The sequence below is a fragment of the Thalassophryne amazonica genome, chromosome 15, assembly GCF_902500255.1.
Source record: "Thalassophryne amazonica chromosome 15, fThaAma1.1, whole genome shotgun sequence".
Taxonomy (NCBI): domain Eukaryota; kingdom Metazoa; phylum Chordata; class Actinopteri; order Batrachoidiformes; family Batrachoididae; genus Thalassophryne; species Thalassophryne amazonica.
The window spans coordinates 17,792,286-17,817,431 of record NC_047117.1 but is presented as its reverse complement, the minus strand read 5'-3'; the positions used below and the strand labels follow the sequence as shown (position 1 = coordinate 17,817,431).

Genomic DNA, 25,146 nt, shown 5'->3' with positions numbered 1-25,146 from the left:
CAAAGGGAATTCCCTTCAATATTGGCAGCAAGTTTAGTTGAGTAGAAAGAAGTGAAATGAAAGGAAGATGACGGAGAAACTGCAAACCTTCCTACTCCATCTCATCTTTGATTAAGTTTGCACGGCTTTGCAATGATGAATTTTTAATACAGGTGTGTGTGGAGCTTTGAAAATTCCCATGATATTGGCACATAATACTGAGTATTGCTGGGTTTCTACTTTTTTTGTGAAGCATGGCTAGTTTGAATATATTTATATTACAATAGTCTGTTGAATTGACCTGAGAGAAATCACAGGTAATAAATGTGATTTAAAATTTTTCACACATCGAACCTTATTTGTTGTTGTCTTTCCTTAAATTTGCTGTGCTTCTTGTTTTGACGTCTCTGTACTTTCCTTCCAGATCACAGTGACCGACCACGGGGTTCCAGCTAAATCCACCACTGTCCGTGTGATTGTCAAAGTCCTAGATGAGAATGACAACCGTCCATTGTTCCTGGAGAAGATTTACAAAATCAAACTTCCTGAGCGGGAGAAACGAGAGAAAGAAAGGATCTTAAAAAGAGACCCAGTGTATCGAGTGATTGCATCAGATCGCGATGAGGGGACCGAATGCTGAGATCTCCTACAGCATCGAGGAGGGAGACGAACATGGCAAATTCTTCATTGAGCCCAAGACTGGCCTGGTGTCTTCCAAAAAGTTCTCTTCAGCTGGAGAATATGATATTCTTACTGTAAGTCGTCTAATACAAGAGATCAAACTGGTGTTTTTTAAGTTTTCCCTGTCTTCACTGCTCGTCTGCTTTATTTGTGCATGTGCACTTAAAATGTCATGCAAAAATACATGTACACATCATCTTCTGCAAGTGTGGAAGCACCTTCCACAAACCATTTATTTACATTAAAGTTGAGGAGACTTGTTACAAACAGCAGACACAATATCATTTTAGGATTTCATTGTTTCACTGTTACATTTTTAGGATTTATAGTGCAGCAGATAACTGAAACAATCCTGCAAATGGTGATACAAGCACCAAAGTTGGCACAAATACTCCTTAGACATTACTCTTTTGAAAAAATTGACTGGCCACTTGAATTTTCAGTAGGCGGCCAGGTAGGGGTCAATTGAAGGATTACACAGGGGTCAGCATTAAAAATGCTCTGATGGAATTGAAAACTACACTGCATTATTTGTCTGATCATAATTATTCCAAAAAGGTATAGTTTTGACTATCTATGACTGAATGTTTGGGAGTTATGGAGTAAAAACAGCAAAAATGGTGACAAAGTTCAGTTTCAATTTGTACAGGGGTCAAAAGTTCCTTCAATTTTGTGCAGAGGTGTGAATTAAGGTTTAACTTCTGATTTATTTATTTCTTGTGGATTCCTCTGTTTTTTTTTTTTATCTGTTTGTGAATTTAGCACATTTTATGCAGGATGTCTTGCCTAATTGGTCTCACCTAAATGGTCTTTTAGCTGAAATACACCATTTTCATATATTACCAAATACAACAGTGTACAAAAGATTTAGGCACCCTAGAGTTTTGATGGCAATTTAATGTTGCATTTTTATTCTTCACTTTATTCTTCAACAAAAGAAAATACTCACATATGGAGTTACAAACCACATTCAATTATGCTTCACACTGTGTACAGTATGCAGATTTCATTAAAACAAAAATATTAACGCAGAGTCTTTCTGTTCCGATGTATTTTGAAGGTCTCTCTTGCTGGTAAAAATACAGTAGTTGAATTTACATGGAGCCTAATATTCTGTTAGTAATCAGAACCGTTGAACATTCCGATATCTCATGTAACCTTATTAATTCAAATTAATAAGGTTGAAAAGTAAGATCTGATAAGGTGTAAGTAAGATCTGATCACCAGTTCTGTTGCAATGATAATGTGTTTGATAGGGAAAAGAATAGCTAATTGCCAGTGGGCCAATCAGAAATTGATAATTGATACATTAATCTGAAAGCTGATCACTATATTAATTGACTGATTGAAAAATTATATTGATCGATTAATTGATTGAAAGCGCTGCTGTGTATTTTGCACAGCGAACCAGTTTATACTCTGTGACTGTGACTCACATTGTTAGCACAGTCTGGACTTTTTACCACCTCAGGTGATGTGTATTGGACCATTAAACGGCACAACTTCATCAAAGACTGGCAGGTCAGGCAGAATTTTTCCTTCCATTCCTGCTCAATAAACCTGAGTATGACAGCCATGCCTCATCAGGCCTCGCTTTCCACGCATGCCTTGTCTCAGGGCGAGGAAGAGAAAGGATTACTGGTCGGTGTCGTGAAACGACTGCTCTTCTTCCCTGCTCTTATCTTGTGCACGGAGAAGGAGGAGATGTTTTTCTCCTTGCAGAAAAAAATTAAATTGTGACAAGATTACACATAAGGCCCATCTTCAAAGTTGTTAAGGAAACACATTGTAAAAACTCACTCATCAACCGCTCCTCCAGGATCAGGTCACGGGACATTGATAAAACCCTATCTCTTGTGATTGTATTGTTTGGTACATGACAATGAACCTATGATTTATTTATTTTTTATTCTAGTGAGAGCTGTATTTCTGATATTGTATTATTTTCAGATCAGAACTTACTTCTAAGTTTTGCCACTAACTTTTAACTTTCATTTTCAACACCGTATTCAAATATTTTGTCATAAAAAGCATTTGTTGTACAAAGAAAATCTCATTATATAAAAGAAATAAAGGAGCCTATCCCAGCAGTCATAGTGCCAGTGGTGGGGTACACCCTGGATACAGTGCCAGTCTTTCACAGGGCCACATATAGACAAATGATCACATTCACATCTACGGTTAATTTAGAGTCACTGATTCACGCTAACATGCATATCTTTGGAAGTGGGAGGAAGCCAGAGCACCTGGACAGAACCCACATGAACATGAGAACATGTAAACACCACACAGAAAGGACCAGGTGGGAAGTCATCCCCCAACCTCCTTGCTATGAGGCAACAGTGCTAACCACCAGAGGTGGGACAAAGTCACTGTCAAGTCATTCTCAAGTCTTCAATCTGCAATTCCCAAGTCAAGTCTCAAGTCAGCTTGGAAACCAGACTTGACTTGGGACTTACTGATTCATGACCTGAGAGTGACTTGATGGTGACTTTGTCTCACCTCTGCTAACCACTAATCCAATGTGCTACTAGACTCAATACAAGTAATCCATTATCAAAATAGTTGGTTATTAATTTCATAATCAGTTAATAAATCAGTTAATAGATGAATCGTTGCAGGTCAATTCATCACATAAATGATACAGTCAGCTTGAGTGATCAGTATGACTTTGTTCTGTTTAGGGGGAAAAGTTAACTCATTTACATATACTAATGTTTACTCAAAGTGAATTGCTTACCAAAGATGGCTACAAAAAGTGTTTTTTTTAATTGACAACATAACATTTTGGTGTACGTTTTTTCTTTGGCTGCTCAAGTTAGGGGTCACCACAGCAGGTTAATAGTTTCCATCTCACCCTGTCCTCGGTATCTTCCTCTATCACACCAACCACCCGCATGTCCTCCCTCAGCACATCCATAAACCTCCTCTTTGGCCTCCCTCTTCTCGTCCTGCCTGGTGGCTCCATCCTCAGCATCCTTCTTCCTATATACCCTGCGTCCTTTTCTGCATATGTCCAAACCATCTAAGTCTCATCTCTCTGACTTTGTCTCCAAACTGTCCCACCTGTACTGTCCCTCTGATATGTTCATTCCTAATCCTATCCATTCTCATCATTCCCAAAGAGAACCACATTATCTTCAGCACTGCCACCTCCAGCTTTCCCTCCAGTCTTTTTGTTAGTGCCACCATCTCTGAGCTGTACTACATCTCAGTATTGGTTTCACTACTGTCTGGTAAAATTTGCCCTTCACTCTTGCAGATATCCTTCTGTTACAAATCACTCCTGCCACCTTTCTCTCTGCCACCTGCACTCTCTTCTTCTGCACACATGCTTTAATTGAAAGACAGCAGAGCTTTCTGTATGTCCAATATGTCCATTTGTGTGTCTGCGATTTTCATTTGTAAACATTAAAGTTAGAAAATTGACAGTATTTTTTAAAGAGATTCAACCAGTGCATCAGATACAGGTCCACATAGATTTGCTCATAATTTTGTAACGTTTTTATTCTGTAACCCTTTTTTCACTCTGTCTCTCTCAGATTAAAGCTGTTGATAATGGACGCCCTCAGAAGACCTCTACTTGTCGTTTGCATATCGAATGGATTCCTAAACCAGAAGTGTCAGCTGATGCATCTCCCCTGGTGTTTGAGGAGTCCCCCTTCACCTTCTCTGTGATGGAAAGTGACCCTGTGGCTCACATGGTGGGCGTAGTTGCCACAGAATCCTCAGATGTTCCTGTGTGGTTTGAAATCACAGGTATGACTTCCTCATATGCACATCTGTCATTGTGCTTGTGCATGCCTGAAGCATGCTGTTTGTTCTAGAAATGCCTCAAAGTTAGTCAGGTCTGTAAGGTATTTGGACAGTGACACAGTTGTTGTAATTTTGTGTTTTTGCACGATGAGTCACCTTTTGAGAACTGCTTATTCCAGACAGATTCAACAGTAATGATTTGTATGAATAGTTATCCTTATACAGGTGAGTCTTGTTAACTCACGCATGCGTAAATTGCAATTCGGCTTTACTCATGGTCAAAATGTGGAGCCCGAAAATGTAGACTACTGTATAAAAGTAAGTTTTGACTTGACCGTTTTGGGAAGGGATCATCACTGCAGATGATTATGGACAGTCTGAACCGGCTGTAAGGATCTAAAGAGGAAGGTCACATAAAAAAATTAGAATCATCCAGAATCGTTCGCACTGAAAAAGCCCTCATCGCTGACATGCAGCAGCCAGAGGAGGAAAAAAAGATCCCGAACCCACTCGAGATGAAGAAATCATCACCATCCAGGAAGGAAATCATGCTTCAAATGGTCAAAACTATTGTAATATGGCAAGTTAAGCTGATTTTTTTTTTTTTGGTCAACCTCATTAATTCGCAGTCTGATTTGTTGGACCCCAACTCATGCCAATTAAGGGGGCTCACCTGTGTATAGTTTGTGTTGTTACATGTGGCTTTTAAAACTGGAGGAACTGAGCATAACATTGACTGTACTTCCTAAGTAGCTAATGCAGTATTTTTGTTAAATAGTCAAATTAAAAGCGGAAAGTTGACATATCTTGATTCATTTAAACTCCATTGCGGTGGTGTACATGGGCAAAATTGCAAAAATGGTTACTGTCCAAATACTTATGACCCCCAACTGTACATAGAAGGTGAACTTTAATTTAGCTGCACTAATATGTTCTGTGTGATATGGCTGCAGAATATGTAAAACACTAAGAAAACAGTAATTTGAAGATGTTCTGCTATTAAGTTATTGTGATGAAAGATGACTGTTAAGATGGAGAAAGTGATGTGAAGTACTTTATTTGGTGTTTATTCAGAAGTAAATGTTGCCAAAAATCTAAGGGAAACTAATATTTTCATCCTAAATTGTTAAGTATTACAGAAAATATGACATTCAGACAATAGAACTGATAGATTCAGAATTCCAAGAAATATTGATATATATATATATATATATATATATATATATATATATATTTTTTTTGAGATACTATGCTTTTTGCAGTTCTGATTGGCACCTTAACATCTCTGTGTAGTTGCATTTGACTTGATTGTATTTTGTTGGTACTGATGGTAGGCCATGTGTGCATGAGAAGGCTTTACCTGACTCCTTTTACAAATGCTTGCCTTTCTCCCTTTCTCCCTTCCTCCCTGCCTGTTCTCCTAATCAAATGTCTGACTGACACGTCTCTTTTCTTCTCCTCCTTTTCTGTGCTCTGCCAATTTTGCCTCTTTCTCTGGAATGTTCTATTTGGTTCGATTGTTGCAAGACGACATAGAGGATACTGAGATGTTTTACATCCTTCAGATGGCTTGTGACTTCAACTGTACAGCAGAAGGTAGCTGCTGGGATGTCCTAATAGGCTGTGCTGTGTTAAGAGATCATCTTGTCTGTTGGTTGGATCGTGTTGTGTCACATTTTCACCGTAAACATGTGACGTGATGAACGCTCTCCATTTTATATCAGCAGTTTTATGTTTGATCCTCAGGGGTTTAATCTCATTGAAAGCCCTCTTGTCACTTTCACAGATATGTATTCCTGAAGCTCGTGCAGGTGCGGGCGCACACGTATGCACGCCCGCACACACACACATTGTTTCTCAAAACTCGATACAATACGTATCACTGCATGTTCCATACTCAATATGTTGATATTGAGACATTTATGTGCTTTCTGGTGCTTACATGAATTTTATTTAAGTGCATTGTACTGGCAGCACGGTGGCTTAGTGGTTAGCACTGTTGCCTCACAGCGAGAAGGTCATGGGATTGATCCCACCTGTGGCCTTTCTGTGTGGAGTTTGGGTTCCCTCCTCCCACATCCAAAGACATGCAGATTAAGTGAATTGGAAGCTGTAGGTGTGCGTGTGGGCGTGAATGTGTTTGTCTGTCTATATGTGGCCTTAACACAGACTGGTGTCCCGTCCAGGGTGTACCCCGCCTCGCGCCCTATGACTGCTGGGATGGGCTCCAGCCCCCCTGTGACCCTTAATTGGAATATGCAGGTATGGAAAATGGATGGATGGATGCATTGTAGTATGTGTGCTGGTGTGTAACTTACCTTTTTAATACTTTAGCTCAATGTCTGTTGTATTGGTATTTTCTTTGGCACATTAGCTTTACCCTATCCGAAATTGACATCACAATTTAGTTTTGTTTAGGTTACTAACCTATGGACCCGTAATCATTTTCTAACTCTCACTGACCTGATTTCAAAGCTAGAACCCCAAGGTGGATCTGCATGTTGATTTGGCGCAGGTTGTATGCTGGTTGTAGTTCTTCCTGATGCCCTTCCTGAAGCAAGTTCGCATTTAATGGAGAATAGGCAGGGTTGGCTCTGGAAACATTCGCACTTAACTGCTTGGCCACCACCCCTGCTTATGCACTATAGATGCCTGGCAGCCTCTTAGCCTCTTACATTTTTGGCTACTGTAATCTTCACATGTCAATTTGTAACAGTTATATGTAGACTGTGAGCGTCTGGGGTGCACATCTTTGAAAGTGACAATGGGGCTTTACAAAGTGTATTATGGTGTTATATGTTGATTATTTTGAATTTACATCATTTTCGTTTTAGTTGGCCTCTCATGATAATTACTGTTTTGACTTATGTGATACTATATGGAAATGGCCTCAGTATTTTTTTCTGAGCTTTGATATTTCCTATTGGGTTTACACATGTGTTTCATTACATCATAATGTCAACAACATTTTAGGGCCGGGTCCCACTGGTGTTTAGGAGGATTTGCGTATGGATTGCGCACAAAATTGGCTTATATTTGCTTAACATCCGCAATATCCGTGAAACAGCTTGTATGAGTCGGCCGACACCCGCACACGTCCGCAATTATCTGCAGAGGCACGTTTTTCTGTTGCCAGGATTTTTGAGCTGCACAAAAATTTTGGCTGCGGATGACATCTGCCTTACATACTCCATACATACTCAATTCATACACAATACATAATCTATGCGCTGTATATCTGCTGTCATCTGCTGTTATCCGCAACTGACAGGGATTTGCGGCTTGGCAGCAGACTGGGACAGTGTGTAAAACGGATATTTCACGTGCCCATCATGTCCACATCTTGAACTAAAATAAGTTGTAGCGACTGCTTACAGACTGGCCATGAATAAAGCATTTTTATTATGTCTGCTTTGCATCTGATTTGCTGCGGATGTAAATCAGATGCGCTGTGTTCACAGCTGAACGCTGTTCTTTGTTCTACCGGCTGCCACGCACTCTGCGCTGGATGCTGCCTATATAAAATAATTATTTCGTGGCGGATTAATCATTTTATTCTGCAGATTGGCTGTTGAAAACGGCTCTAATCGCCTCCTGAATCACAGAGGAAGCTGCAGCTTTGTCGTTCGCGTGCGTGTGCATGCGCGCGCGAACGGCTAACAAGCTGCAGAAAGCATTTTGAGCCGTCTAAAAAGGTAATTATTTGACTTGTTTACATTGTCAAGGCTTGATAAAACAGTTGCGTGTTTTTTCCTTCTTGTCTGCAGCTGTTACAGTATTTATTCCTATGTTTATATTGTTCAGACGAGCTATGCTCTGATGTGATCCGCTGACGTCACCACTCGCCCTGTTCACTACTTGTTTACTCCAGTCAACTTGTCCAAGTCCAGCAAATGCTCCAGAGGCTGTATTATTGGTGTGAATAGTGATTCCGACTGCCCGAGTGCGCTTCTTTTATGACCGCAGTGCAGATGCCGTGCACGCGCAACACGTGTGCGATGCATTCATAATGCACCCGTAATACTGCCGTGATAATCGCACTGTGTCGGATCCGTTTCCTCACTACATGCATTATACAACCGTGATTGTTCATCATATATTCGCTATACATTATTAATATATTCGTAATTCATACTGTGACATTTGTCATTTCTGGCCATTTTTGTTGCGGGCGACAACGAATGTCCGTAATTTGTATACTCAATTCATGGGCAATTAATCCTCTCCCCAGTGGGACTGGGCCCTTATATACATGATGCCAGAATAAACAACAGGGTTTCTTCTATCATTGTGACACTCAGGTGCAGCATATAAGATGAATAAACAGAAAAAAATATGATGAGACATGTTTAACGGTCAACATTTCTGGCCACAGATATTCACCACAAGTGGGGCTGACAATTCAGAGGTTTTAGCAGATGAGATGAGGGCAGCAGCTTCCCTAGGTTTTAGACTAACTGAATGAGAGCCATAGAGGTTCAACTAAGATTGAGCTATTAAAAAATGTATTGGAAATAATCTAATTATGAACCATTACAAATACTTTTTTTTTTTTGGCAATTAAGTACCAAGTATTCACACAGTGAAAAAAGTAATTCTGCTTCGAAAAAGATGCATTCAAGATGCATCGATAATCATATTGTATTTGAATTGCCGCCGTCTGAATCGTAATTGCTTTGATTGATGAGATGCCTAAAGATTCCCACCCCATTATGCCTCAACAGACCTCATAAAAAGAAACTTTAACAAGTGAAAGAAAACATTTAAATGTAGGCGGTATACCATATTTTCTGGAGTATAAGTCACGTTTGTTTTTTACTAGCTTGGGAGGTTCTGTGAATACTCTGGTGTGACTTATATACTGAAAAACATTTGTTGTTGATTATAATATTTAATTATAATGACTATTTATAGAGGACTTTACCAGGAATCAAAGCACTGCACAAAATCCATCCATCCATTTTCTATACCCGCCAACTTCAACAAAGTGCGCCTTGGGGCAACTGTTTGCTGTGATTTGGCGCTATAAAAATAAAATTCATTTGATTTTGATTTGATTTGATTTGAAGTGTCATCCCAGCAGTACTACACAAAATAAACTCCAATAATAAAAAATAAATGGCAATAATAAAATTAACTCCAAAACAATGCACAAATTAACCCAAATTTAAGATATGATACTCCAGAATAAAGGCACAAGTTATACTCCGGTGGGACTTGAACATGGGTTTTTTTAATAATTTTTTATTAATTTTTTAATAAATGTTTTAATAGTTCCATCCATCCATCCATTCATTTTCTTCCGCTTTATCCGGAGTCGGGTCGCGGGGGCAGCAGCTCAAGCAAAGCCGCCCAGACCTCCCGATCCACACACACCTCCTCCAGCTCCTCCGGGGGAACCCCAAGGCGTTCCCAAGCCAGCCGAGAGATATAGTCCCTCCAGCATGTCCTGGGTCTTCCCCGGGGCCTCCTCCCAGTGGGACATGCCCGGAACACCTCTCCAGCGAGGCGTCCAGGGGCATCTGGAAAAGATGCCCGAGCCACCTCAACTGACTCCTTTTGACATGGAGGAGCAGCGGCTCGACTCCGAGCTCCTCCCGAGTGACCGAGCTCCTCACCCTATCTCTAAGGGAGCGCCCAGCCACCCTGCGGAGAAAACTCATCTCGGCCGCTTGTACTCGCGATCTCGTTCTTTTGGTCATGAGCCAAATCTCATGACCATAGGTGAGGATCGGAACGTAGATCGATCGGTAAATCGAGAGCTTTACCCCCTACTCAGCTCTCTCTTCACCACGACGGTCCGATACAGCGACCGCATCACTGCAGATGCTGCACCGATCCGTCTATCGATCTCACGCTCCATCCGTCCCTCACTCGTGAACAAGACCCCGAGATACTTAAACTCCTCCACTTGAGACAAGGACACTCCACCGACCTGAAGAGGGCAAAGCACCTTTTTCCAGTCGAGAACCATGGCCTCGGATTTGGTGGTGCTGATTTTCATCCCGGACGCTTCACACTCGGCTGCAAACCGCCCCAGTGCACGCTGAAGGTCCTGATTTGACAAAGCCAACAGAACCACATTGTCCGCAAACAGCAGAGACGAGATTCTGTGGTTCCCAAACCAGACCCCCTCTACACCCTGGCTGCGCCTAGAAATTCTGTCCATAAAAATAATGAACAGAACCGGTGACAAAGGGCTGCCCTGGCGGAGGCCAACGTGCACTGGAAACAGGTTTGACTTACTACTGGCAATGCGAACCAAGCTCCTGCTGCGGTCGTACAGGGGCCGGATAGCCCTTAGCAAAGGACCCCGGACCCCGTACTCCTGGAGCACTCCCCATAGGGCGCGCCGAGGGACACAGTCGAATGCCTTCTCCAGATCCACAAAACACATGTGGATCTCAAATTCGGGCAGTTTGTTGTATTTCCACGTTCACTTACCAGCCTTCCACGAGTCTTGTTCGGGTTCGGGTAGTAGGTGGATTTGGAGGGCTCTCTGTTGGGGACTGTTACACAGAGACTGCTACCTGCTGCTTTGGACTGAACTAACAGTCTTTTCAAGACTTTTTTACTTTTTTTTACTTTTTTACTTTTTAATTTTTTTTAACTTTTTACTGTGCTCCAACGCCTAAGGAAGACCTCTAACGGTCGAAACATCGCGACGGAGCACTTTTATCAGCTAACTTTTATTAGCGTTGGCAGGCTAACTAGCTTGCTAACGCTTTCGTTTTTATTTTTTTTTTTATTTTTATTTTATTTTAGCACCGTTGTCGTGCGTTGCCTGTGCTGCTTCATGGCCTGTTTGGTGCCTTGATTGGGGCACTCCTTCTGCTGAATCACCTTTGGATTATTTGCACATTATTTACTTTGTGTGTTTTTGGGAATCCGCTAGCTTAGCGTAGCTACTAGCTCTTAGCCGATTTAGCATGGCGGCTTCTCCTGTCTCTCCCGCACTTTTCTGCTCTGGGTGTGAAATGTTTAGTTATTCCTCGGCCTCCTTTAGCAGTAACGGTACTTGTAATAAGTGCAGCTATTCGTAGCTTTGGAGGCCAGGCTGGGCGAGTGGAGGCTCGGCTCCGCACCGTGGAAAATTCTACAGCTAGCCAGGCCCCTGTAGTCGGTGCGGACCAAGGTAGCTTAGCCGCCGTTTAGTTACCCCCTGGCAGATCCGTGCAGTCGGGAAAGCAGGCTGACTGGGTGACTGTGAGGAGGAAGCGTAGCCCTAAACAGAAGCCCCGTGTACACCGTCAACCCGTTCACATCTCTAACCGTTTTTCCCCACTCGACGACACACACCGCCGAGGATCAAACTCTGGTTATTGGCGACTCTGTTTTGAGAAATGTGAAGTTAGCGACACCAGCACCATTGTCAGTTGTCTTCCGGGGCCAGAGCAGGCGACATCGAAGGACATTTGAAATTGCTGGCTAAGGCTAAGCGTAAATTTGGTAAGATTGTAATTCACGTCGGCAGTAAATGACACTCGGTTACGCCAATCGGAGGTCACTAAAATTAACATTAAATCGGTGTGTAAGTTTGCAAAAACAATGTCGGACTCTGTTGTTTTCTCTGGGCCCCTCCCCAATCAGACCCGGGAGTGACATGTTTAGCCGCATGTTCTCCTTGATTGCTGGCTGTCTGAGTGGTGTCCAAAAATGAGGTGGGCTTCATTGATAATTGGCAAAGCTTCTGGGGAAAACCTGGTATTGTTAGGAGAGACGGCATCCATCCCACTTTAGAGGGAGCAGCTCTCATTTCTAGAAATCTGGCCAATTTTTTTGGATCCTCCAAACTGTGACTGTCTAGCGTTGGGACCAGGAGGCAGAGCTGTGGTCTTATACACCTCTCTGCAGCTTCTCTCCCCCTGCCATCCCCTTATTACCCCATCCCCGTAGAGACGGTGCCTGCTCCCAGACCACCAATAACTAGCAAAAATCTATTTAAGCATAAAAATTCCAAAAGAAAAAATAATATAGCACCTTCAATTGCACCACAGACTAAAACAGTTAAATGTGGTCGATTAAACATTAGGTCTCTTTCTTCTAAGTCCCTGTTGGTAAATGATATAATAATTGATCAACATATTGATTTATTCTGCCTAACAGAAACCTGGTTACAGCAGGATGAATATGTTAGTTTAAATGAGTCAACACCCCCGAGTCACACTAACTGTCAGAATGCTCGTAGCACGGGCCGGGGCGGAGGATTAGCAGCAATCTTCCATTCCAGCTTATTAATTAATCAAAAACCTAGACAGAGCTTTAATTCATTTGAAAGCTTGTCTCTTAGTCTTGTCCATCCAAATTGGAAGTCCCAAAACCAGTTTTATTGTTATTATCTATCGTCCACCTGGTCGTTACTGTGAGTTTCTCTGTGAATTTTCAGACCTTTTGTCTGACTTAGTGCTTAGCTCAGATAAGATAGTATAGTGGGCGATTTTAACATCCACACAGATGCTGAGAATGACAGCCTCAACACTGCATTTATCTATTATTAGACTCTATCGGCTTTGCTCAAAAAGTAAATGAGCCCACCCACCACTTTAATCATATTTAGATCTTGTTCTGACTTATGGTATGGAAATAGAAGACTTAACAGTATTCCCTGAAAACTCCCTTCTGTCTGATCATTTTTTAATAACATTACATTTACCCTGATGGACTACCCTGCAGTGGGGAATAAGTTTCATTACACTAGAAGTCTTTCAGAAAGCGCTGTAACTAGGTTTAAGGATATGATCCGTCTTTATGTTCTCTAATGTCATATACCAACACAGAGCAGAGTAGCTACCTAAACTCTGTAAGGGAGCTAGAGTATCTCGTCAATAGTTTTACATCCTCATTGAAGACACTTTGGATGCTGTAGCTCCTCTGAAAAAGAGAGCTTTAAATCAGAAGTGCCTGACTCCGTGGTATAACTCACAAACTCGTAGCTTAAAGCAGATAACCCGTAAGTTGGAGAGGAAATGGCGTCTCACTAATTTAGAAGATCTTCACTTAGCCTGGAAAAAGAGTTTGTTGCTCTATAAGAAAGCCCTCCGTGAAGCTAGGACATCTTTCTACTCATCACTAATGAAGAAAATAAGAACAACCCCAGGTTTCTTTTCAGCACTGTAGCCAGGCTGACAAAGAGTCAGAGCTCTATTGAGCTGAGTATTCCATTAACTTTAACTAGTGATGACTTCATGACTTTGCTTTGCTAACAAAATTTTGACTATTAGAGAAAAATTACTCATAACCATCCCAAAGATGTATCGTATCTTGGCTGCTTTCAGTGATGCTGGTATTTGGTTAGACTCTTTCTCTCCGATTGTCTGCCTGAGTTATTTTCATTAGTTACTTCATCCAAACCATCAACATGCTTATTAGACCCCATTCCTGCCAGGCTGCTCAAGGAAGTCCTACCATTATTTAATGCTTCAATCTTAAATATGATCAATTCTACTTTGTTAGTTGGTTATGTACCACAGGCCTTTAAGGTGGCAGTAAGTAAACCATTACTTAAAAGCCATCACTTGACCCAGCTATCTTAGCTAATTATAGGCCAATCTCCAACCTTCCTTTTCTCTCAAAGATTCTTGAGAGGGTAGTTGTAAAACAGCTAACTGATCACCTGCAGAGGAATGGTCTATTTGAAGAGTTTCAGTCAGGTTTTAGAATTCATCATAGTACAGAAACAGCATTAGTGAAGGTTACAAATGATCTTCTTATGGCTTCGGACAGTGGACTTATCTCTGTGCTTGTTCTGTTGGACCTCAGTGCTGCTTTTGATACTGTTGACCATAAAATTTTATTACAGAGATTAGAGCATGTCATAGGTATTAAAGGCATTGCGCTGCGGTGGTTTGAATCATATTTGTCTAATAGATTACAGTTTGTTCATGTAAATGGGGAATCTTCTTCACAGACTAAAGTTAATTATGGAGTTCCACAAGGTTCTGTGCTAGGACCAATTTTATTCACTTTATACATGCTTCCCTTGGGCAGTATTATTAGACGGTATTGCTTAAATTTTCATTGTTACGCAGATGATACCCAGCTTTATCTATCCATGAAGCCAGAGGATACACACCAATTAGCTAAACTGCAGGATTGTCTTACAGACATAAAGACATGGATGACCTCTAATTTCCTGCTTTTAAACTCAGATAAAACTGAAGTTATTGTACTTGGCCCCACAAATCTTAGAAGCATGGTGTCTAACCAGATCGTTACTCTGGATGGCATTTCCCTGATCTCTAGTAATACTGTGAGAAATCTTGGAGTTATTTTTGATCAGGATATGTCATTCAAAGCGCATATTAAACAAATATGTAGGACTGCCTTTTTGCATTTACGCAATATTTCTAAAATCAGAAAGGTCTTGTCTCAGAGTGATGCTGAAAAACTAATTCATGCATTTATTTCCTCTAGGCTGGACTATTGTAATTCATTATTATCAGGTTGTCCTAAAAGTTCCCTAAAAAGCCTTCAGTTGGTTCAGAAGGCTGCAGCTAGAGTACTGACGGGGACTAGCAGGAGAGAGCATATCTCACCGTGTTGGCCTCTCTTCATTGGCTTCCTGTTAATTCTAGAATAGAATTTAAATTCTTCTTCTTACTTATAAGGTTTTGAATAATCAGGTCCCATCTTATCTTAGGGACCTCGTAGTACCATATTACCCCATTAGAGCGCTTCGCTCTCAGACTGCGGGCTTACTTGTGGTTCCTAGGGTTTGTAACAGTAGAATGGGAGGCAGAGCCTTCAGCTTTCAGGCTCCTCTCCTGTGGAACCAGCTCCCAATTCAGATCAGGGAGACAGATACCTCTCTACTTTTAAGATTAGCTTAAAACTTTCCTTTTCGCTAAGGCTTATAGTTAGGGCTGGATCGGGTGACCCTGGACCATCCCTTGGTTATGTTGCTTTAGACGTAGACTGTGGGGGGTTCCCATGATGCACTGTTCTTTCTTTTTTTGCTCCGTATGCATCACTCTGCATTTAATCATTAGTGATCGATCTCTGCCCCCCTTCTCGGCATGTCTTTTTCCTGGTTCTTTCCTCAGCCCTACCAGTCTCAGCAGAAGACTGCCCCTCCCTGAGCCTGGTTCTGCTGGGAGTTTTTCCTTCCCACTGTGGCCAAGTGCTTGCTTCATAGGGGGGTCGTTTTGACCGTTGGGGGTTTTTCATGGTTATTGTATGGCCTTGCCTTGCAATAGGAGCGCCTGGGGCAACTGTTTGTTGTGATTTGGCGCTATATAAGAAAAAAGTTGATTGATTGATTGATTGACTGGTTGGGCAAACTCCCATGAACCCTCGAGCACCCGATGGAGCATGTAGAGCTGGTCCAGTGTGCCACGACCAGGATGAAAACCACACTGCTCCTCCTGAATCCGAGGTTCAACCATCGGTCGAATTCTCTTTTCCAGTACTCTGGAATAGACCTTACCGTGGAGGCTGAGGAGTGTGATCCCCCCTATAGTTGGAACACACCCTCTGGTCCCCTTCTTAACAGAGGGACCACCACCCCGGTCTGCCAATCCAGAGGCACTGTCCCTGATCGCCACGCGATGTTGCAGAGGCGTGTCAGCCAAGACAGCCCCACAACTTCCAGAGACTTAAGGTACTCAGGACGGATTTCATCCACCCCAGGAGCCTTGCCACCGAGGAGCTTTCTAACCACCTCGGTGACTTCGGCCTGGGTAATGGACGAGTCCGCCTCCGAGTCCCCAGTCTCTGCGTCCTCTTCGGAAGACGTGACGATGGGATTGAGGAGATCCTCGAAGTACTCCTTCCACCGCCCGACAACATCCCCAGTCAGGGTCAGCAGCTCCACACCCGCACCGTAAACAGTGCTGGTGGAGAGCTGCTTCCGCCTCCTGAGGCGTCGGACGGTTTGCCAGAATCTCTTCGAGGCCGACCGATAGTCCTCCTCCATAGCCTCCCCGAACTCCTCCCAGACCCGGGTTTTTGCCTCTGTGACCGCACGGGCTGCGGCACGCTTGGCCTGCCGGTACCTGTCAGCTGCATCTGGGGTCCCACCTACCAACAAAGATAAGTAGGACTCCTTCTTCAGCTTGATGGCATCCCTTACTTCCGGTGTCCACCACTGGGTTCGGGGATTGCCGCCGCGACAGGCACCAGAGACCTTGCGACCACAGCTACGAGCAGCCGCATCGACAATGGAGGTGGAGAACATGGTCCACTCGGACTCCATGTCTCCAACCTCCCCCGGGATCTGGGAGAAGCTCTCCCAGAGGTGGGAGTTGAAGACCTCGCTGACAGAGGGTTCCGCTAGTTGTTCCCAGCAAACGCTCACAATACGTTTGGGCCTGCCAGGTCTTACCGGCTTCCTACCCTCCCAGCGGATCCAACTCACCACCAGGTGGTGATCAGTCGACAGCTCTTCCCCTCTCTTCACTCGAGTGTCCGAGACACGTGGCCGAAGGTCAGATGATACGACTACAAAGTCGATCATCAACCTCCGGCTCAGGGTGTCCTGGTGCCACGTGCACTTATGGACACCCTTGTGCTCGAACATGGTGTTCGTGATGGACAAACTGTGACTAGCACAGAAGTCCAACAGCTGAACACCACTCGGGTTCAGATCGAGGAGGCCGTGCTTCCCGATCACCCCCCTCCAGGTCTCACTGTCGCCGCCCACGTGGGCGTTGAAATCCCCCAGGAGACCAATGGAGTCCCCAGTCGGAGCGCTATCTAGTACCCCTCCCAGGGACTCCAGGAAGGTCGGGTACTCTGCACTGCCGCTCGGCCTGTAGGCCGAGACAACGGTGAGAGACCTGTCCCCAACCCGAAGGCGTAGGGACGCGACCCTCTCGTTCACCGGAGTGAACTCCAACACTTGACGACTGAGCTGGGGAGCAATAAGCAATGCGACCCCAGCTCTCCGCCTCTCCCCGTGGGCGACGCCAGAAAAATTAAGCGTCCAGCCCCTCTCCAGGAGTTGGGTACCAGAGCCCAAGCTGCGCGTGGAGGTGAGCCCGACTATCTCTAGTCGGTATCTCTCAACCTCCCGCACAAGCTCAGGCTCCTTCCCCCCTAGCGAGGTGACATTCCACGTCCCAACAGCCAGGGGCTGTGAGCATGGACCGGGCCGCCGGGCCACCCACCCTCGACCGCCACCCAATCCTCTCTGCACCCGACCCCCTCTGCAGGTGGTGAACCCACAGGAGGGCGGGCCCAAGTCACTCTTTCGGGCTGAGCCCAGTTGTGACTTATAATCCAGTGCATCTTTTTCTGTGTAAATGCGGGTAACCAGAATTTATCATATTTTCCAAAGAATATATTGCAATTAAGTTTTTTTCATGTCTATCCAAAAATGTGTCAATGATGGGAAAAAATATTGAACATAGATCACAAAGAACTCAAGAGTAAACTACTTCTTGTTGCCACTCAAAGTGAAAACGTCGAAGCAGACTGAAACGTGCACGTTTACATTTCATAATGTAAATAAACATTAAAAATGACTGTACATGTTTGGTCTTTCAGGTTTGAAGCTTGATTTATGCTTGTTCTCAAACACCTAGCATATCCTCTTCAGATTTTCTTCTTCTTGCTCATGCCCACCACATTCTGGTCTGGAGTGTGGCTCAGACAGTACTTAATTTTGATCCCATCTTGTGGCTGTACTTACTTCAAAATATGTCACAGGACCGGTGTCCTGTCGAGATGAGGTGAACGTCGAGATGAGGTGCGTTGCGCTACGCGCACATCGCTCTACCCCAGATCTGAAGACGTCACCCGTCGAGATGAGGTGCGTCGCGCAATTGCACATGTGGAGATGATGCAACTCGCTCAATATGCAACTATTTGTTTTTTGTTTTTTGTTTTTTTCCTCTAACCACCATGGAGAAGTGCGCTTCATCTGTGGAGGTGAACAGCCAGTGGAGCAAACAACGTTTTTAAAAATTATATATAGAAACACACTGCTTCACTTTAAATGCACAAGTCCGTTTCAGACGATCAGCACAGACCCTTTCTCTTAAAGGCTTTATTTTACTCAGCATGTGGCTTTGTAAACTTATAGCATCGCCTGCTACATTGATTAGCGCTTACATTAGTTATGGACATGCTCTACGGTCTTCTTCTGGGATTTTTATTTACTTGCCCATCAAAATAAGCGAACTTCATCAAGTAATTTTTTCAGTGCATGCATGTGTAGTTATGCGAGGCACCTCATCTTGACGGCGCACCTCCGCTCGACAGACTTATCTGTCGAGATGAGGTGCGTGCACCTCATCCCGACGGCGCACCTCATCTCGACAGAACACCGGACCCGGCACCACAAGGGGGCGTTTGGGGGCGACGCCCCCTCACGTCATCAATCCCGCCCCCTCGGATGTGAGAGTTATCAAAAAAAAAAAGAAAGAAAACGAAATACTGGAAAATATAGCAAAATATTAGTTATTCAATATTATTATCACTTTACCGGGACGTTGCTGGGCCGGTATCGTAGATTTACGTCGATGGTACCTGGCTATACCCACCCGCTATGCGTAAACAAATGACGTCATAGCGCGTAGCCCAAGAACTGTCTAAAAAAAAACTGAGATGAAAATGCGAGAAGTGTGTTTTGGTCCCAATATGGATATTCCGGATGATTTTCTCATGGATAGTACGACAATGAACAGCAGTAAAAGCAGCCAGCTTGATGAGAACACACTGGCCAAATTGGAGAGCAGCGCGCGCCAGCTAGCCGACACGACAAAAGTTAAGTGAGCCAACTTTTTATGTACGCGTTACGTGTTGTGTATCTCAGTAAAAAGTGATAATAATGCAAATAACATGCTGTTGTCATGCGGTATGCATTTTCTTAGTCCCTCCGTTCACGGCCAGTCGCCCGCAATGACAGATATTAAAGTTATGTATTGTTGTAAATATATGTACATGAAAGGTTTATCTTTGACCCGTTGTGTGACTGTCATGCTCAATTGCGCTGTGTTTGCGCTTGTGATGGAGGGCTGTATGTGGGGTTAATCTACTGTCTCGTGTCGTTTCTCAGATCAGTTGTTGGTTTGGTTTTGTGGTATGCAGGAGATCACTTGACTGAGGCACTATACGTTCAAATAATAATTAAAAAAAACACTGTCATCACTCTTTAGTCTTACTCAGTCAGTCTCTTACAATGGTGTAGCCTAAATACACGAGCTTTCCAGGAGCGCACCCAATTCATTACGCACGCTCAGAGGCACGTCCCCTCCGGTGCGCACTTTTTTTGGGGGGGGGGGGCGGCCCCGCCCCCTGTGATAAACTCATCGCCCCCTTAATATTTTTTTTCTGGCGCCGGGCCTGCACAGGACCAGCCAAACAAGTGACTGACTCAATTCCTGTTTTGGTTGCTTGTCTCCTGCTTGTAAAGTTCCAATCGTCCCCCCTTATGACAGGCAAAAACGGGACAGATGGTAATTGAAAAATTGAGTGTGAGGCTGCTCTCGTAGCACAGCTGTACATCATCTGTCATCTTACAGCAGACAGTGCAAACCACACCCCCTCCTCAGTTATAAGGGATTCACAGAGATAAAAGAGCAGGACAACAAGCCAGCAAAATGCTGCCAGCCATAGAAAACAAAGAAAACACTGAGCTATTGTTTACAGCTAAGTTCACATTTTTCCCAACCTTAACCAGCATCGTTAGCACTCAAGCTAACAATGTTCTCCTGATTTCATTGTTTGTAAGAAATCCTTTGAGAAAAAAAAATCCATGCCAGTCAAGAGGCATCCTGGAACGCCATCGTAAATTCAAAATGTCAAAGAAATAATGTTAGCGACCTACTTTTTAAATTGTTGACATGTTAGCGGTACAAAATTTTGGATGAAATATGGCTACATCTGCATGTTTTTCCCCAATATCCCAGTTTATATCAAATTTTTACCAGTTTTAAGATAATGACAATGCATCTTAATCTAGAGATTAACAAATGCAATTCTGAAGTAGTCCAGAGCTCCACTGCTGATGCCCCAGTGGTTGTCAAGCCTTTCATTTGCAACAATTTGGGTGGGGAATTATGCAACACAATTTTAATTCAAAGTTAATTGTTTTAATCAGGCTGGGTTTAAGAAGTTGTGTTTTTTATGACGTAAACAGTGGTTACCATCATGTGAAATAAAAGTAAACATGAAAACGCTACACAGAAAGATAACATATTCATGTTTATTATCTATATTGTGATATTAAAGATATTTTAAACATTATGGACAGTGGGGCTGAGTGCAGCGTTGCACTATAGGTTCAGGCCAGACCAAAGTGCTCAGGGAGTCATATATTGTGTCTTTTCAGCAAGATAATATAGGCCACCAGGTGTCTTAAAAACAAATACTCAGGGTTAGACTCAAAAATATCCCAAACACACTGAGGTGATGCATCTTAAAATAAACCAGTTTTTATCTTCCTAAGAAATTACATTTCTGTGCGTGCTGCATTTCGACATTCTATGGCCTTAAGAGTGTCACAGTTCAGAAAGGTCAGCGGCTTGCAGAACAAGCATAGGTCCAGATAAAAACGTCCCTGACTGACAGTATGTCACAGAGGCCAGAAATGACACAGAGGATGTCAAATCTCAACTGTATTTGAAATGGTCGATAGAAGCAGATTTTGCACCAAATGACTCCTTTTAAAAGTGACCTGGTCAGGACTCACCTTAGGGTGTTATTTGCATAGAAGCACTATCATCACTATTAGGTGGATGTCGTTTTAATAGTGGTCAGGTGCACATTAGTGCTTCAGTTCTACCTATTTTTTGTTGGGGTTTTTTCCACGTTGGGTTCACTGCAGAAGTTGTTGAAATGTTTAAGCCTATTTTTAGGAAAACATACTAAAACAGATTGTAGCCAGCAGTGGCTAAACGCTTTTCAAATAAATGGCAGTTATTCAGAACAGTGACAGTTTCCACAGTAAAAGTCTTTACTCTGTCGCTGATGCTGATTTACTAAAGATTTTACTAAGTGTGCTTTTTTAAGCACACTTAGGAAAATGTTAGAGCTGCCATTAATGACTGTATTTCTATCAGTTAATCTATAGAGTATTTTTTATCATTTAGTCAATGAATATAATTTTCAGGACTTCAAAAGCAGTCCAATTCAGTGTAAAACAGCAGAACTGCCAACACTGCTCCCAAACCACAATAATGGAGATTGAAATATTACAGATTTTGTGGATTATTTGGAGACATTTTCTGGCCTTGACTGCCTCTTGCATGCCCAACATGCTAAATTTTGGAATATGGGGTTTATCTGTCAGTCATACCTCTCTAGTTCAACTCCAAAATTAATATTTTAGCCATAAAAACATTACTGTTGCAGTTTTTAAAGTACTTTGATAATGATGACTGCCAAGAGTAGCTAGTGAAACCACTGAAAAAGCGTTCCTTGCAAATAGTAATTTAATAAATGTGAATACACAATGCTTACAGTGGTTTATCCATTTCTGGTGGTTCGTCATCCAGAATTGTGCCTGTATGTTTCATCTTCAGGTGGTCACTATTGCAACTGTGGTATACCAGTGAAAGCTAGAAGAATATACAAGGCACCTTTTCGTTTGAGCTAATTAGAAATATTCCCATTGTTTCAGTGCCTTCAGTCTTTGCGAACAAACATGCCTGGCAAGTCTTTTAAAAAAAGACTTGTCTTTTTAAAAAGGCAAGTCTTTTTTGGTGGTCCGCTGAGCCTATATAATGGTAGGGGAAACCCTGGAGTGTGTATCGTCATAACCAAAGACATTCAGAGAACTCAGTGAAAACAAAATCATACATTTCATCATGGTATATAACATGAATAAAGTTTCAACATGAATTTGTTCATTTGACTTCATCAGCACAGTAGATAGTGATGTTTCTATGTTTATGTTACCGGTCCTGTTTTTGTATAACCTTCCTGCCTGCACACAAGGTGATGATTTTCACTTATCCTTTGTTTATAAATTTTGTTTGTTTAATAAAAATATATCCACAGGTGGTAATTATGACAGCCGCTTTGACGTGGGGAAGGCCAGCGGAACCTTGATTGTTGCACGTCCCCTGGACGCTGAACAGAAATCAAATTACAATCTGACTGTGGAAGCCACGGATGGGACACGAACTGTCAGCACCCAGGTAATTCAAACACTAATGAAACGGTGGGAAGCTGCCGAGCTTGTTGTCATGGAGCTGTTTTCCCTCATGAGAAACAGCTGGAGCAAAGTGTTAAGTGAAGGCTGGTCACACTGTCCTGCTTTCTGGATTATGTTCATATTGTATTGCTGTTGGTGCTCTCGGGCAAATTGATGTTGCATAAGTTTGTGCTTTTTTATGGTAGAGAAATGGGCCATGCCATGTGAGGTTGAAGAATGGCTCACCGCCTAAAATAAGCTATCATTTGAAATCTAGTTTAATCGTAGTTGTTTGTCTGTCCTTTTTTGGTAAACTTATTTTTAGCACAAATTAGGGACATCCTAGTCATGATTTCACCCATGAATCTGAAGCGCTTTAATATTGTCTATATGCCAGTTTAACATGTTGCACAATGTACGAGTAAAAATCCTTTAAAATCAGTGCAATCAATTAAATGTCAAAAGAGTGAATAATATCAACATTAACATAGAGAAAGTTACCTCTTTCTCCGTGGATTCTGACAGAGATATGTCTCAGTTCTTATTTATAAAAATCTGGCAAATCTTTGCTGCTTCCTGAAGAACTTTAGACTTTGTTGAATGAGAAACTGAACATAATATAACTTGTATCACAATTAAAACTGTTATTAAGGTTGTTGCAGCAGTTAAAGATTGGTTGTGGATCTGTAGCGCAGGATGAGTTGAAACAACCTCTGTTTTTAAATTGTCAGATTAATGAAGAGGACTCCAATAATATGGATCAGGTCTGATACAGCTCCTCTGGGGAACTTCACCAGTGCAAAGTATTTGCACAGTTTTCGCCAAAATACCAAAAATTTGTTTTGTGCTGCCTCACTTTAAAGGTCTTCATGTGTTCCATTTGTTTGAAGAGGCAAGATTCATCCCAAGAGCCAGATGGAGTACAAATATCAGTCCATCTAGCTGGAGCTTGTTCGGATATTGTGCTGTTGCCTCAGATCTGTGTGTGTGTGTGTGTGTGTGTGTGTGTGTGTGTGTGTGTGTGTGTGTGTGTGTGTGTGTGTGTGTGTGTGTGTGTGTGTGTGTGTGTGTGTGTGTGTGTGTGTAACTGACCTGAGGGATCAGATCACATTCCCTGTCAGCACTGATCATGTCTGCGCTTCAGCAGAGGTGACTGAGCAGCAGAGCAGGGAAATCAAGGCGTTTTTTAAAAAAATGAACTGAGAGGGAAATATTGCAGAGAAGAGGAGAGGCGTCATGATAATCAGGCATGTGGATGACAATGTGGGTCTTTGACAACACAGGGAACGAGCTGTGAAAATCATGCAGTGATTACGCAGGATTTGCTGTGCACAAGATGAGAGCCTTGCCGTTCACTGCACATGGATTTTAATATGCTGCCATGCCATTCCCCATTTTTAAAAATAAATTTATGCACATTTGGGTTTGGGCAAGTGTTCTACGGGTCTGACTGAGACAGAAGGTTTGGACCTGTGAAGAAGTGCTTTATCTTGAAGAAACATGAGTATTAATCTTCTCATGCTTTTCTACTAGTTACAATTGACCAAACACAAGGATTTCATGTTACTTAACCTGGTTATTGCACCAAGCCCCTGTTAGCTTGCTTCCATTTTAAAGTGCATCTATGACGGAATTGCTTTTTCCACTATTGCAACATTGTTAAATCATATGTATGAAGTCGGTTTTCAAAATCAGCATCACTGTTTGTTGCAGAGCAGATTGTTTTATTTTATAAACACCAACGCACGTGATTGGGCACCGTAGTCTTGTTTGAGGGTGGGCACTAAAGGGGTTAAATGAAAGAGTATAATTCTACTTCTGGAACATGGCACTTTCCCTGCATTTTTGGGCAAATTACATGACAGACAAAGTGAAAACGCAAAAGAAAAGTGACGATGCGGTGGAAAGTGGACACGTGTTGCAGTTTGTTTATGACCCAGAGCTCAAATACAGTGAGGAAAATAAGTATTTGAACACCCTGCTATTTTGCAAGTTCTCCCACTTAGAAATCATGGAGGGGTCTGAAATTTTCATCTTAGGTGCATGTCCGCTATGAGAGACATAATCTAAAAAAAAAAAAAAAAAAAAAATCCGGAAATCACAATGTATGATTTCTTAATAATTTATTTGCCTGTTACTGCTGCAAATAAGTATTTCAACACCTGCCAATCAGCAGAAATTCTGGCCCTCAAAGACCTGTTAATCCGCCTCTAAAAAGTTCACCTCCACTCCACTTATTACTCCAAATTAGAAGCACCTATTTGAGGTTGTTAGCAGCATAAAGACACCTGTCCACCTCACACAATCAGTAAGACTCCAACTACTAACATGGCTAAGACCAAAGAGCTGTTCAAAGACACCAGAGACAAAATTGTAGACCTCCACAAGGCTGGAAAGGCCTACAGGGCAATTGCCAAGCAGCTTGGTGAAAAAAGATCAACTGTTGGTGTTGTGTGGGCCGCCAGAAGAGGAGGTACTGCTGGCCCACCACCAGAGGGCGCCCTGCCTGAAGTGCGGGCTTCAGGCACGAGAGGGCGCTGCCGCCTCAGGAACAAGCCGTGATGACAGCTGTCACCCATCATCCGTGACAGCTGTCACTAATCAACCAACCCACATCTGGAATAAAAGCAGGAAGACACCTCCACCACACT

At 42.7% G+C, this 25,146-nt stretch overlaps 1 protein-coding gene across 1 annotated transcript in view; it reads left to right on the top strand.

The window, feature by feature from the left end:
• fat1a (FAT atypical cadherin 1a) overlaps positions 1 to 25,146 on the top strand; it is a 245,429-nt gene that overhangs the window by 131,941 nt on the left and 88,342 nt on the right. Inside the window, 5 exon segments of the mRNA XM_034187623.1 lie at positions 404 to 604; positions 606 to 734; positions 4,203 to 4,419; positions 5,944 to 6,012; positions 22,360 to 22,499. Of these exon segments, the coding sequence (XP_034043514.1) occupies positions 404 to 604; positions 606 to 734; positions 4,203 to 4,419; positions 5,944 to 6,012; positions 22,360 to 22,499 (756 nt within the window).